Below are 14,938 nucleotides of genomic sequence, written 5' to 3' on the forward strand. Positions count from 1 at the left end.
ACAGTCTGTTATGCACTGTAGTTTCAGATGTCCAATAATTTGTACAATGATATATTCCCAAGTACGCCTTTAAACAGAACAAATGTGTCTTTCTATATAGTTCTTTACCTTAATAAATTGGTAATATTTAAACAAACTTCTATTTTTATATTTGTAAACTACAAAGTAAAAATTAGGCATGTTGTGGAGTCTATATTTTGCATACTTAAGGTAAGAAATAAGTTTTAATTAAACCTATAATATTTTATCTGAAAATAAAAAGGAAATGGGGATGATTGGATTATTTCTAGGTCATTCTACGATCTCTGTCTCCCTTATCCTGTCCATATATATATATATATATATATATATATATATATATCGATCACATTACTTCTCTCTTCCTCTGTTAGGTGTCTGAGGGCCATTACTTCTGTAGTGTAATATCTAAATAATTGTGTTAACACGGTGAGGTTACCATCATAACTCAAAGGGAGTGTACAGGAATTGATAACAATAAAGGTGACTGTGATGAATACTTTTACTTCAGTTTGACACAAACTAAAGTTATCAGAGAAAGAGAACATCAATTAAGAAAAATGCCTCCATAAGACTGATTTTGTAGGCAAGCCTGTGGTAGTTTTTAAATTAGTTATGGATGGTGGAGACTAGCCCATCATGGGCTGTTGTTCCTGTATTGTATAAGAAATTAGATTGATCAAGCCGTGAGAGGCAAGTGAGAAAGCAGTACTTTACCAAGACCACAGCATTAGCTCATCCTTTAAGGCCATGGCCTGTTTGAGTTCTTGTCCTTATTTCCTTCAATGGTGCACAACAATTCAGAAAGGTGAAAGAAAGGTCAAGTTGAAATCATAGTTTTTAGGGTGCAAAACAAATTAATTATTTCCTCCAAAGCTTACTTTTGGTACTGATATTTCATCATAGCAATAGTAACACTATAGCAATAAAAAGAAATAATAATTATTATACTCTAATTAAAGAAAATAGTATGTGATCTACTTATGAATCATATAGATACATTAAAAAACAAATTAAGGTACCCTTCACATAATACAGAAAATTCACAACAACAGATTCTTTTAAGGAGAATGATAAAGGTGTTGGAGAGAATCAACAAGATAGATAAACCCCTAGCCAAACTAGCTGAAGGGTTCAGAGGCATTATCCAAATTAACAAATTCAGAAATGAAAAGGGAGACATAACAATAGAAATGGAGGCAATTTTAAAAAATCATCAGATCCTAGTACAAAAGCTGATACTCAACAATACTAGAAAGTCTATTTGAAATGGATGGATTTCTAGACAAATACCAAAATTAAATCAAGAGCAGGTAAATTATCAAAACAGACCACATCATCACAAAGATCCAACAAAGAAAAAGGACTTCAGATCCATCTCTCTTGTGAGTACTGATGCAAAAATACTCAATAAAATTCCTGCAAACCAAATCCAAGAACACATCAAAACCATCATTCGCCATGATTGAGTAGGCTTCAATCTAGGGATACAAAGTTGGTCCAATATATCAAAAGCCTTTATCTATCTTGTTGAGGTTAATTCTAATTAGAAGCCACTGGAATGGCAGGTTTCAATGTGAAAGGGAGGTCAAATTGAAATCATACTATTTGTAGGGTTATCTTTAAATAATGAAAATCCACACTCACAAATAATGATAATATCACAACAAGAAACTAAAGAACACACATTTGTGACAACACATGGTGGTTCATGTCTTTTGTCTCAGTACAGCGGTAAACAGCCAAATTACTGTGAGTTCAAAGTCTACCTGTTCTACATAGCAATTTCTATGCTAATGATGAGGGAAAGAGGGAGCAACAAAGATTCATGTCTCAGAAAAGTAAAGAAAGAAATTCTTGAGGATCATAGTGCGTTGTAAAAGCATTATATAAACAAAAATAATACTCCAAATTATGAAATTCAAGTTCAATAATATTCAAACAATTCTGAGTGGTTTTGGAGGAATATGAAAGTTGTAGATGACTGATTGAAAGGAGAGCATCAGGGGTCTTAGGCATTCTCTGATGCTCCATGTGTAATGTGAACATGCATGAAAATAAAATTATGTATTACACCATTTACTATATGTTTTACATTACTAATCAAAACTGCAATATAATGAGAGCACTTGTAAAATAATAATAAAAAACATAGTAAGAAAATTTGAAATGCCACTTATTTCAGGTAAAGATTTTGCTGTTATTGATTTTATTTTCTTTAAACACAGAAATTATTACATCATCTTTTGCTCAAAGAAAAGAAATCTTTCACTACACAGCTGCACTCAACTCAGAATTTGCCTAGAGAAGACCTTCAGTCCATATCTGAGATCAAAGTTCATCTCTAATGTGGCTTGACTGACAAGGACTTCCTAGATCAACTGCTCAAATAGATGTACCCTTCTCACCTCAGATGGCTGCTAATGCTCTAGATCTCAAAAAGGGCTTGAATGAAAAAGCAGATAGAGTAAGACAGTGAATTTGCCTGCTACCAGAAAAGATTTTGTCTATATACAGCCTGTACATTCTGGTCGCCCAGTCTGAGCATGTAATATTTAGTCTTGGGAGACTGAAAGTGATCAAAATCAAGCAAGGTCTTCTACTCTCAAGAGGATTTCTTAATAAAGAAAGCATAAGGCTCACCTCAATATGCAAGTTTCTGTAATCAACATGTGATTAATTAATTCTAGAAAGTCCTTTATGCCTTGAATTATTTTAATTAGCTTGTGGAATTAAGTATTTTTGAAGCATGAATTAAAATCATGAACATGAAAAGTGATTCACCCTGAAATATACAACAAAAACAAATGATGAATATGGCTTACAATATTTGCAAATTGAATTATTTTTTTCTACTTTTTAGATGGTACGTCAAGTTGTTTCAGTACACAGTAATGAAACCACTTACTTATAATGGATTATGAGGGGACAGGCCAGGCTCCAAAACTACTATACTATATGATTCCACCACCACCCTGGAATCCCTGACAGGTACAGTGGCTCTGGATCAAGAATAAATTTCACACTAATAACTAATAAAAGAGAAAGAAGTTATAGTTTATTACTCTGCTGTATATGTGTTGGGGGACTCATATCAGCTACTGTATGGTGCTTGGTTGTTGGTCCCGTGTCTGAGAAATCTAGGGAATCCAGGTTAACTAGAAATGCTGGTACTCCTACAGTGTCTCCCTTCTCCTCAGGATCTTCCAGCATTTTTCTGTTTCAACCACAGTGATCATCAGCTTCTGTTCATTGGTTGGGTGTAAACATCTGTATTTGACTTGGCTGCTTGTTGGGTCTTTCGGGGGGCAGTCATGATAGGCCCCTTTTTTTGTGAGCACTTCATAGCCTCAGTAACAGTGTCAGGCCTTGGGGCCTCCAATTCAGCTGGATTCCAATTTGGGCTTGTCACTGGACCTCCTTTACCTCAGGCTCTTCTCCGTTTTTGTTCCTGCAGTTCTTTCAGACAGAAACAATTATGGGTCAGAGTTTTGACAGGATACCAGAATAGCCAAGAACAAACAAATGATAGCTCATGCTGATGAAAATGTGGAGAAAGTGAAACAGCTGATGGAAACACAAACGCGCAACTCTATGGAAATCTGTGTGAAGTTTACTCAGAAAATTAGAAGTAGAATATACTGCAAGATCCAGCTATACTACATTTAGATTTATACCCAAAGGACTCTACAACTTAACTGTAGCACCACTTGCTCATCCAAATCATTGCTGCTTTACTCATAATATCTACAAATGAAAAATGCCCTCGATGCTCATCAATGGATGGCTAGATTATGGAAATGCAATACATTTACATAACAGAATATGATTCATTTGTTATTTGAGATATTTGAGGTGACATTTGACCAACAAACTTCTGGTTATTTTGGTTGTTGTTATTTTCAAGAAATGAGTCAAAACTAAGAAGGGCATATATATGTTAGCTTCTCTCAACTTAAATAGTATTGGAACAACATTTTAAGTTTTACTCAAAATTGACATGGTGAAAAATTGGAAGAATAAAATATACAAGGTATATAAAATTGATGTGTTTGTATATCATAGAATCAAACACATAATCTCACATCTTAAAATACATTATTAAATATTAGGTAAAATGTATTATTGAGGTATATATTCTCCCCAAATATAAACTTATGGAAAAGTCTTGAGAAAGGTTTATTAAAAGAATCCATAGTGTCAAGACTAGAAAGTATTCACAATGTGTACAATGTCAGAAATACTTCACAGATTAATACATGAACAGGAAACTGGACATTAAGTAAATGAAATTTATTGTTCTTGGTGTTGCAATTAATATCAAACAACACATACTGAGGGTGAATACTGCCTTTTTTATTTTTAATAAATTAGTTTCTAGTAGAGTGTGGTCTCTGTAAAGTATTTCCCTTGGAAAAAAATTGGAAAAGTCAAGTCTCAACATTCACATAAAACCAAGTTTCAGCCACACTTGTCTAAAACTGCAACACTTGAGCATGAAGAAAATCAAATCAAAGTGTATGTCTGATGAACTATTCTAGACAATAAGAAATTCTGGATTTAGCGGAAAACCCTGACTCAAACCTTAAAAGTGAATAATGATAGAGAAGGAAGTTACTATCAATCCCCTGGAGTTTTCAAGCCTACTTATGGTTGACTTAGCCATCTTACAGAGACATCACACACACACACACACACACACACACACACAATCACAACACACACTGAGTTATTTATAGATTTTAAATTAGGGAAGAAAATAAAGGTGTCCAAAAAATGTTTTTTAAAGTTCTGTTTGTCTTTGTTTTGAGGCAGTTAATTATGATGAGACCATACCTTGCCTGCATCTTACTGTGTAAACCAGAGTGTACTTGAACTCTTGGAGATACTCTGCTCTTCAACCCAAATGCTGTGTTTAGAGACATAACTAGCACACCCTACCAAAGTTCAAATTCTTAATCATGTTTACAAAGCTGTCTTTTTTACTATTATGCCCAATTCTATTGTACTCAATCCTTGATGAAAGACCTCTTATTTAAGGCTTGAAAATTCTTTTTTGCAATGTTCTTCTGTGTGTTAGATTTATTTTCATACTTAGTAAAAATTATCACCATGGTTGTTTTCATTTTTGAAACGTCTACCCATTTACCTACAAATATTACACTGATGTTTTTCAAATGAAATTCTACACATGATCTATTTAAATAAAATTCTGTGGAGGTAAAAGTGACTTGAAATACTAGTATATTCTACATTGTTCCATTGTTTTTATTTAAAAAAAAAACTCTTCATTTTGTTACTCTTTTGAACTTACAATGATTTAAAATAAGTCCAGAGATTTACAGAAACTTCAGTGACAGTTTAATTGTTTCAACATATTTTTTGTCTATTAACTAGTATCAGCAAATATTTCATAAAGAAATTTGCAATTTTAACCAAGTCCTATTGGTCAATTTATAAAAATCCATGAACATAAAAAATACTTTATATTCACGTGTTGTTCACTTACTGTAATATATGTATAGGAAACTTTCCAACACAGCCCTGAATGACTGAGACTGAGCACTCCAATCTTTGTGTGGACAGGAGTAAGTACATGCGATTGTTTCAAACAATGCTTCATCTGAATTTCCAACAGTTTGGAATAGTCAATCATTCTTTCTGTCCATCCAGGATAAGATTTTCTCTGATTGCAGTAACTGGAAGAAGATTGTCTGATTATACAAGTAAAACTGTAAGCTATGTACAATAGTGCTGAAATAGAGTGAATAGGAATTCAGAAATAAGGGAGACTTCCAGTCTTCTCCAATATTTCTCTAAACTAACAGCTGGCTCCATATATGAAACACTTTGAAGAAGGTTGAGGAACTAACACAAACAGCTAAAGCAGCCCTACCTAATACTTCTGCTTTTCTGTTGGTTTTTGCCATGGTCTGTATCACTGTGAGAGGCCAGCTGTTACCTTGTTGACAGTAATACATTCCAAAATCATCTGGGTCCACACTGTTGATACTGAGAGTGAAATCTGTCCCTGATCCACTACCACTGAACCTGGAGGGGATCCCAGAGATGGTCTGGGAAGCATACTTGATGAGAAGTCTTGGAGACCCATGTGATTTTTGCTGGTACCAGTGTAGATAGTTGTTAATACTCTGGCTGGCCCTGCAGGAGAGACTGACACTCTCTCCTGGAGTCACAGACAGGATAGCTGGAGACTGAGTCATTACAATGTCACCTCTGGATGCTGGAAAAAAAGGGAAAAATATTAGTAGGATACAGCATTGAACATGAAAGTCACTTTTAAACTACTTAAAAAAATAAAAGAGTTTCATTGTATCAGTTTCTTTAAACAGGAAGTCAAACCCCATGTGGTGCTGCCTACTGAATAAAAGAAGAAAATTTCATATTTAAATAATAGTTCCACTTTACTGTCATGTCCAAGCAGTCATACCTGAAATCCAGAAAAGCAAAAGTCCAAGAAACTTAGGTGTGGACACCATCTTTGAATTTTCCCAGAGTTTGTATGGATCACAACACAGCCCTGATAGAGGCCTTATTATAACACTCTAAGGGGCAGAAGCACTGAAAGGAAGAAGTATTTATGCAAATTATACTGACTTCATAAGTTTTGTAATAAGACTTTGCCAGAAGAGCAGGATCCTAGTGCCTTCTTAGAATACTTATCTCCTTGCTGAGTACCTGAAGAGATGTTGAAATTTAAAGAAGACTAGGCTTCTACTTACATAGTTACATAATTAGCATCATCTAAGAAGCCTCTGGGATACCTTTAGCAATTTAAAATGAAGATCATCTCATATCCATGGTCTTACTCCAGGCTTACATTGTTTCCTGGATGTTTCTTACAGTGTGGGCTGAAGCCTCTAAAAGCACCTGAACATTCAAAGTAGCATAACAACCAGTAAAACTAAAGTGTTATCACACTACTGAAATTTCATTGAAAGAAGTATGAAATTCTAGATATCTTATGAAGACATCTTTCTCCAGAGGGGGAAATGAAATCCTTATAAATATTTACAATCTGCTATAATAAAGAAGAATTTCAGAGGTTGAGATATCAAAATATTTTATCACTACCCCAATAAATGCCATATAATACATCTTGGATGTCTTTCCAACAACAGTGATGAACAATGTCACAGAAATATTTCTAGAATGTTCAAACAATGTTTTGAAATGAAGAACATTAGTTCAGTGGAATTTATCTAGGTATGAAGACTCATGAAATTATGAAAGTTTTGGAAAATGTACGGTCCTGGGAAAATTCTAACGACTAAAGCATTCTATTCCCTCATATATATTTATCACATTCTTTCTGCAAATGTGAATTGTGACTTCGAATTTCAATTTTTCTGTTTGATATGGATTATGCATTGATGTAAGAAGCTAGAATGAGGCTCCCACATTGGGAGGCTTTTGGAGGGATTACAGTATAACACATATGACAGGGTAGTAAATAGCCAGATACCTTGGGAAGAAAGTTTTGTGCATGACTGGGATGAGAGGTTGGTAAAGGCGATAGGGAAGTATCTTAAGATTATTCTAGTAATCCCAAAAGGAAAAAAAATCAAACTAGTAAATCACACTTGATGAGCAAATTTAGGAAGAGTCCTTGGAGATAATGGAGACTGGCTTCATGCAGGAAGTCAATACAAGGAGCAGATGTGTGCAATTACCATATATTAATTATTGACCAATAAAACTGCAATGTGAAGCAGCTTGCATAGCATATTAAACTGTGTACAGCACCTGAAATCATTAAAACACAAACACATATATATAGATTAATATATCATGGACAATATTTCTTTCTTTTTGTCTCCTTTCCTTCTTTCTTTCCTTTCTTCCATCTTTCCTTCTTGCCTTTCTGTTTATTGTCTTTGTTTTTCTCTATTTTGTTCTTTACTTTTACTTCATTCCTTTCTTTATGCCTTTTGTCTTTTACTGAAAATTCATTTTTCTTACATAAGATATTCTGATTATGGAGTCTCTTCCTTCTATTCCTCTCAGGTCCTCCTCATGACCCTTCCATCAGGATCCTACTCCTTTCTTTCTATAATTGTAAGATAAACATGCTTCTATGAAATAGTTAGTAATAATAATGAAGCAAGTAATGTAATAATGATATTAAAGTAAAACAAAATAAATACAGTGAAATGAAACAAAGACTAACACATAGCTTTTTTGTGTGGAGTTACAGCAGGGCAGCTGGAGATTGGATCATCACAATGTCACCCACTGAGACTAACAACACACATGAAATATTAGTAGAGAAAAAGTAAAATACATTATCTTTTCAAATGTTCAGATATAAACAGCAAAAATTCTCCAGTAATCACTATTTCCATATACTGAATGAAAAGTGGGTATTTGTGTGCTTTTTTATTTATTTGGTCTTTTGCTTTATCCAATAGCATTACCTGAAATCCAAATGAGTACTCCAGTGATCAGTAATAGGACAGCATCTTCCTATTCTATTTCCCTTTGTGTATGCTGAGCATCCCACAGCACAGGTAAGCACATTCTGAGAGGCAAGGACACCAGATAAAAGGAATATCTGTGCAATGATGGTTGGTTCATATTGTTAAGTGTTGAGACTGACAGGACAGGTCACATTGCCCTTCTCTGCCTATATTATAGCTCCCTCTCCTGGTCACTTGATGCAGTGTTTGTAGTTGACAGACTTCTGTGTGTGCTTCCTCACATGTAGGACTGAGCAGTGAGTACAATATAATTCAGGTTTTTGCATAATTATAGTCATCAGGAAAGAACAGCAACTCAGATTCTTTGTCTTGGTTCATGGTAATATCGCTTACATCAGCATTTCACACTCTATGGCCTGAATTGATTGATTATTTTATCATCTAACTATTTTATAAACATTCACACTATATAACACTATAGGTGTCAGTAAAGTTAATGAAAAAGAGATGCTAAAATTTGAGGTCTTAATAAGACATTTTTCTTTCAGAGATGTTGAATATAAACTTAAAGAAGATCACGGGTCTGAATATTGACACATAGACGTCTGAATATCAAAATGTTACATTACCCCATTATTAATAAAAAAGACTTCCAGACCATGTGTGTTTTTTTGTGATTGGGTGACCACATTCAGGATGATATTTCTAGTTCCATCTATTTTCCTCAGAATTTCATAAATTCATTGTTTTAAATAGCTGAATAGCGCTCCATTACATAAATGTACCATATTTTTTGTATCAATTCCTCTGTTGCATGACATGTGAACACCTGTTCCACCTTCTGGCGATCATAAATAAAGCTGTTATGAACATAGTGGAGCAAATATCCTTGCTATATGTTGGAGCATATTTTGATTATATGCCCAGCAGTGGTATAGCTGAGTTCTCAGGTAATATTATGTCCAATTTTCTGAGGAACCATCAGACTGATTTCCAGGTGGTTGTACAGCTTGCAATCCTACCAACAATGGAGAAGTGTTCTTCTTTCTCCACATACTCAACAGCATCTATCACCTGAGTTTTTGATCTTAGCCATTCTGACTGATGAGAGTTCGAATTTCAGGATTGTTTTGATTTGCATTTCCCTGATGAATAAAGGTGTTAAACATTTCTTCAGGTGCTTTTTGATCATTCAAGTTCCTCAGTAGAGAATTCTTTGTTCAGCTCTGTACTCCATTTTAAAAGGTCTATTTGATTGTCTGGACTAAAAATTCTTGAGTTTTTTGTATATATTGGATATTGCCCCTCTATTGGATATAGGATTGGTAAAGATTTTTTTCCAATCTGTTGGTTGCTAATTTATTCTATTGACAGTGACTTTTGCAATTTTATGAAGTCCCGTATGTCAATTCTTGATCTTAGTGCAGAAGCCATTGGTGTTCTGTTCAGGAAATTTTCTCCTTTGACCACATGTTCAAAGCACTTCCTCAGTTTCTCTTCTATTAGTTTCAGTGTATCTGGTTTTATGTGAAGGTCCTTGATCTACTTGGATTTGAACCTTGCACAAGTAGATAAGAATACGTAAATTGGCATTCTTCTACATGCTGACCACTAGTTGAGCTATCATCATTTGCTTAAAATGTTGCCTTTTTTTCTACAGGATGATTTTAGCTCCTTTGTCAAAGATCAAGTGACCATAGGTGTGTGGTTTCATTTCTGGGTCTTCAGTTTTATTCTATTGATCATCCTGCTTGTCTCTGTACCGATACCATGCATTTTGTATCACTATTGCTCTGTAGTACTTTTATCGTGAAGGTGTGTTGCATTTTCCAAATATTTTTCAGCATCTAATGAGATGATCAGGTGGGTTTTTTTCATTGAGTTTTTTTGTATAGTAGATTATGTTAATGGTTTAGAAGTATTGAACCAACCTTGCATTCTTAGTATAAAGCCTACTTGATTGTGGTGAATCATGATTGAGATGTGTTCTTTGTTTCAGTTTGCAAAATTTTTATTGAGTATTTTTCTATTGATCTTCATAAGCAAAATTGGTCCAAAGTTTGGGTGAAGCTCGGGGTTTTGTTTGGTTGGTTTTGGTTATTTTGTTTCACTTTGTTTTATTCTGGGTACTTGTGTGGCTTACATATCAGAGTAATTGTGGCTTCATAGAATGAGTTATTAAGTGTTCCTCCTGTTTCAATTTTTTTTTTGGTTGAACAGTTTTATTGACTTATCTTTCCTTAAGCGATATGGACCTGTTTAGATAGTTTACTTGCTCAAGAATTCTTGATTTCACTTTGGTACATGGTATCTGTCTAAGAATCAACCCTTTCTTCTAGACTATTCAGTTTTGTAGAGTATAGGCTTTTGTAGTAGTATCAGATGATATTTTTAAAAAATTTTCCTCAATTTTTGTTGTTATTTCTCCCTTTTCATTTATGATTTTCTTAATTTGGATACTGTCTTTGGCCCTTTTAGTTAGTTTGACTAAGATTTTATATATTTTGTTAATTTTCTCAAAAAAAATCTTTTAGTTTTGTTGATTCTTTCTATCATTCTCTTTGTTTCTATTCAGTTGATTTTTACCCTGTGTTTAACTATTGTCTGACATTTACTCCTCTTGGGTGTGTTTGCTCTTTTTGTTCTACGGATTTCAGGTGTGCTGTTAAGTTGCTAGTGTAGGATTTCTCCAATGTCTGTACCAGGGCACTTTGTGCTCTGAAATTCCTCTTACCACTGCTTCATCATGTTCCATAAGATTGGGTATGTTGTGTCATCATTTTCATTGAATTCCAGAACCTCTTTAATTTCTGTCTTTATTTCCTCCCTGACCAAGAAATCACTGAGTAGATAGTTGTTCAGTTTCCATAAATTTGTGGGGTATTGTTGTTATTGAAGTCCAGCCCTAGTCTCTGGTGATCTGACAGGGTGTATGAGATTATTTATTGGATAGGTTGAGGCTTGTTTTGTGACCTATTACGGGGTCAGTATTTGAGAAGGTACCATGAAGTGCTGAGAAGAATGTATATTCTTTTATTTTAGGATGAAATGTTCTGTAGATATCTGTTAAATGCATTTGGTTTATAACCTCTATTAGTTTCACTCTTTCTCACTTTTTTTTCTGATTCAATAACCTGTCCAATAGTGAGAATAGGGAGGTGAAGTCTCCCACCAATATTATGTGGTGTTCAATGTGTGTTTTGAGCATTAGTCAAGTTTCTTTTATACATCTGCGTGCCTTTGCCTTTGCGGCATAGACATTCAGAACTGAGACTTTCTCTTGTTGGATTTTTCATTTGAGGAATATTAAGTGTCCTTTTCCATCTCGCTTGATAACATTGAGCTGAAAATCTATTTTATTGGATATTAGGATGGCAACTCCAGCTTGTGTCTTCGGGCCACTTTCTTGGAAGATTTTTTCCTAGTCTTTTTAATTGAGGTAGTAGCTGTCTTTGTAATTAAGGTTTGTTTTTCATATGAAGCAAAATGCTGAAAACTGTTTATGTATCCAGTTTGTTAACTTATATCTTTTTATTGGAGAATTGAGTCCATTGACATTGAGAGATATTAAAGACAGATATTTATTGTTGTACATGGCATTATCTATATAAGATTCTTGTCCTTTTGAATTTATTGTGAGATGATTAATAGCTTGTTTTTAGTTGTTTTTTTTGTGGGGGTTGTTTGTTTGTTTGATTTTCTTTGTGTAGTTTCCCTGCTTGTGTAGTTTTCTTTCTAGAATCCTCTGTTGGTCTGGATTGGTATAGATATTGGTTATATTTGGATTTGTCCTGGAATGTTTTGGTTTCTCCATCAATGCTTATTGAGAGTTTTGCTGGGTATAGTAGCTTGGGCTGACATTTGTGTTCTCTTAGGGTCTACATGACCTCTGTCCATGTTTTTCTGGCTTTTATTGTCTCTGTTGAGAAGTCTGGTGTTTTTCTAATAGATCCGGCTTCATATGTTACTTGGTCTTTTCCCCTCACAGCTTTTAATATTCTTTGTTTTGTGCATTTAGTATTTTGATTTTGTGATGAGAGGATTTTCTTTTCTGTTACAATCTATTTGGTGTTCTATAGGATTCTTGTACATTGTAGCTATCTCTTTTTTTAGGTTATTAATGTTTTCTGCTATGAATTTGTTGAAGATGTTTTGGGTGCTTTAAGCTGGGAATCTTCATTCTCTTCTATTCCTATTATTCTTAGATTTGGTCTTTTCATTATTTCATGGATTTCCAGGATGGGATGATTTAGAATTTTTTTTTTTATGTTTTAAATTTTCTGTGGCCGCTTTCTCAATATCTTCCTAGGTATCTTCTATGCCTGAGATTCTCTCCTCTCTATCCTATGTTTTGTTGGTGATGCTTGCATCTGTATTTCTCGACCTCTTTCCTAGATTTTTAATTTCCAGAGTAGCCTCCATTTCTATTTTCTTTCTTGTTTCTTCCACCACTTTTAGGTCTTAGACTGTTTTGTTCAATTCCTTCAACCGTTTGACTGTTTTTCCTTTTCTTCTTTATGAGATTTATTTCTTCCTTAAAGGCTTCCACCTGTTTACCTGTGTTTTCCTGTATTTCTTTCAGTGACTTAGTTATATACAACTTAAAAGAGTCTGTTATCATTATGAGATGATATTTTAGGTCAGCAACCTGATTTTCAGGTGCTTTGGTGTATCCAAGTCTTGCTGTGCTGGAAGAACTGTGTTCTAATGACGCCAAAGCATATTGGATCCTCTTACTTGTATTTTTGCATTTGCCTCTAGATATCTGGTTATCTCTATTGTTAGGTGGTCTGTGTGTCTCTGTCTAGTGCTTATCTCCTGTGTCTCTTGGTTGCTGCAGGTCTCTGGGAGGCTTGTGGCTCTGGTTGTAGCAGACTGTGGGTTCTTCAGAGGGAAAACCAAGCTGCTGATCTGTTTCCCTGCCTGTAACAGATATACTGGTAGACCTACAGACTGTAGAGTCTTCAGAGGATCAGACAACCTGATGATCTGCGGCCCTGCATGTAGCTGATCTCCTGAGAGGCTTTAAGATTGTTGGGTCTTCAATGGAACAGTCAATCTATTGCCCTGCATACAACTGTTCTTTGGGGAGGCCTTCAGACTGTGGTTTCTGGTTCTGTGACTGCACCAGAATTCCTGAGAGGCCTTCAGATATCAAGATGTTCAGAATATCAGTAAAGATGATAATCTCCCCTGGTGATTCGCACAGGACAGAAGTGGTGGTAGAGTTCAAGGTGAGGGATGGGTTCTGAATTCCCTGGGCTCCTCAGGGTTCCCAGTTGTTTCAGTTGTTTGAAAGGGTCCCTTCCGTGTTTCCCATTATGCAGCAGAGCTCCTTGCAGGCCTTCAGACTGGGTGTTTAGAAGATCACACAAGTTGCTGATCTTCCCCTATGGAAGGGATACGCCATAAGCAGACTGAAGTTCAGATGGTGGGGCTTGTGGGGAGTGATGGGTCCTGAATCCCAAGGTCCCCTTGGTGTTTCAAATGCTGTGGTTGTTTGGGATGGTCCCCTACTGAGTGCAGCTAAACTCCTGGGAGGCCGTCAGACTGTGGAAACTTCAGAGGAATCTGAGAAAAAAGTTTTAATTATCTGAAACAATGGCATGGCATAGGGCAACTGCAAAATGATTTTGATGAGGCAGTCCTTATAAATGACCAGTTTTTATGAATTTAAACAATGTCAAGATGACAGAATATTTTTGTTACGAATGCCTAGAATTAACAAAGTCAACAAGAGGCCATGGCTGCTTCTATTAAAATCTCAAAAATTGCCTTCAAAGCTTGGAAATACTTGCAATATACTATCAACATATGGAGATAGACAAAAGAATGACTGGGCATCCTAATCAAATCTTTTGCTTCTTTTGAAGGTTTGTGTTATGACCTGTAGTTTTTGGGAGGAAACTCATCAGACTGGTGACAGTAATCGTTCGCAAAATCTTCATACAGGACACTATTGATGTTGACTGTGAATTTTCAGTTCCTTTTACACTACCAGTGAGCACTGGTGGGACACCATCCTTGTTTGATGCATCATAGTACAGGATCTTAGGAGCTTTCTCTGGCTTCCACTGGTACCAACATATGTTAATAATGTGCTGACTGATCAAACAGTGAATGACAACACTTTCTTCCAATGATGCAAAAACAGATGATGGAGACTGAGTCAGAACAATTGTATGTTAGGCATCTGAGTTGGAAATACAAAAAATATGTTCTGTAACTCATGCTACTGTTAAAATTATCTGTAGTTTCAACAGCACTAGTAACTGTGGGCTACATAATTCCCTGCAGGCACCTTTCCTTACCTAGGAGTGAAAGCAACAGGAACCTCATAATAAACCTGGGGAGGTGAGATGGAGCTAAAGAGGTCAGGTCAGTAACTTTGGCAAGATCATGGGACACTTGTCCATTTGGAAGGGAAAGGCTAATTAACAATCCTCAGACCACAGGGGAGAGAATTGACCTGTGGATGG

The 14,938-nt window shown here is 35.4% G+C and overlaps 1 gene segment (V, D, J or C); it reads right to left on the reverse strand.

Annotated features, from left to right (window-relative positions):
* Window positions 1-2,798: 2,798 nt before the first annotated feature.
* Window positions 2,799-14,938, reverse strand: part of LOC114633268 — a 65,861-nt gene continuing 53,721 nt past the window's right edge. Inside the window, 2 exon segments of the V gene segment in view lie at window positions 2,799-2,803; window positions 5,915-6,262. Of these exon segments, the coding sequence occupies window positions 2,799-2,803; window positions 5,915-6,262 (353 nt within the window).

Source organism: Grammomys surdaster, unplaced genomic scaffold (genome assembly GCF_004785775.1).
Source record: "Grammomys surdaster isolate TR1022 unplaced genomic scaffold, NIH_TR_1.0 573, whole genome shotgun sequence".
NCBI lineage: Eukaryota > Metazoa > Chordata > Mammalia > Rodentia > Muridae > Grammomys > Grammomys surdaster.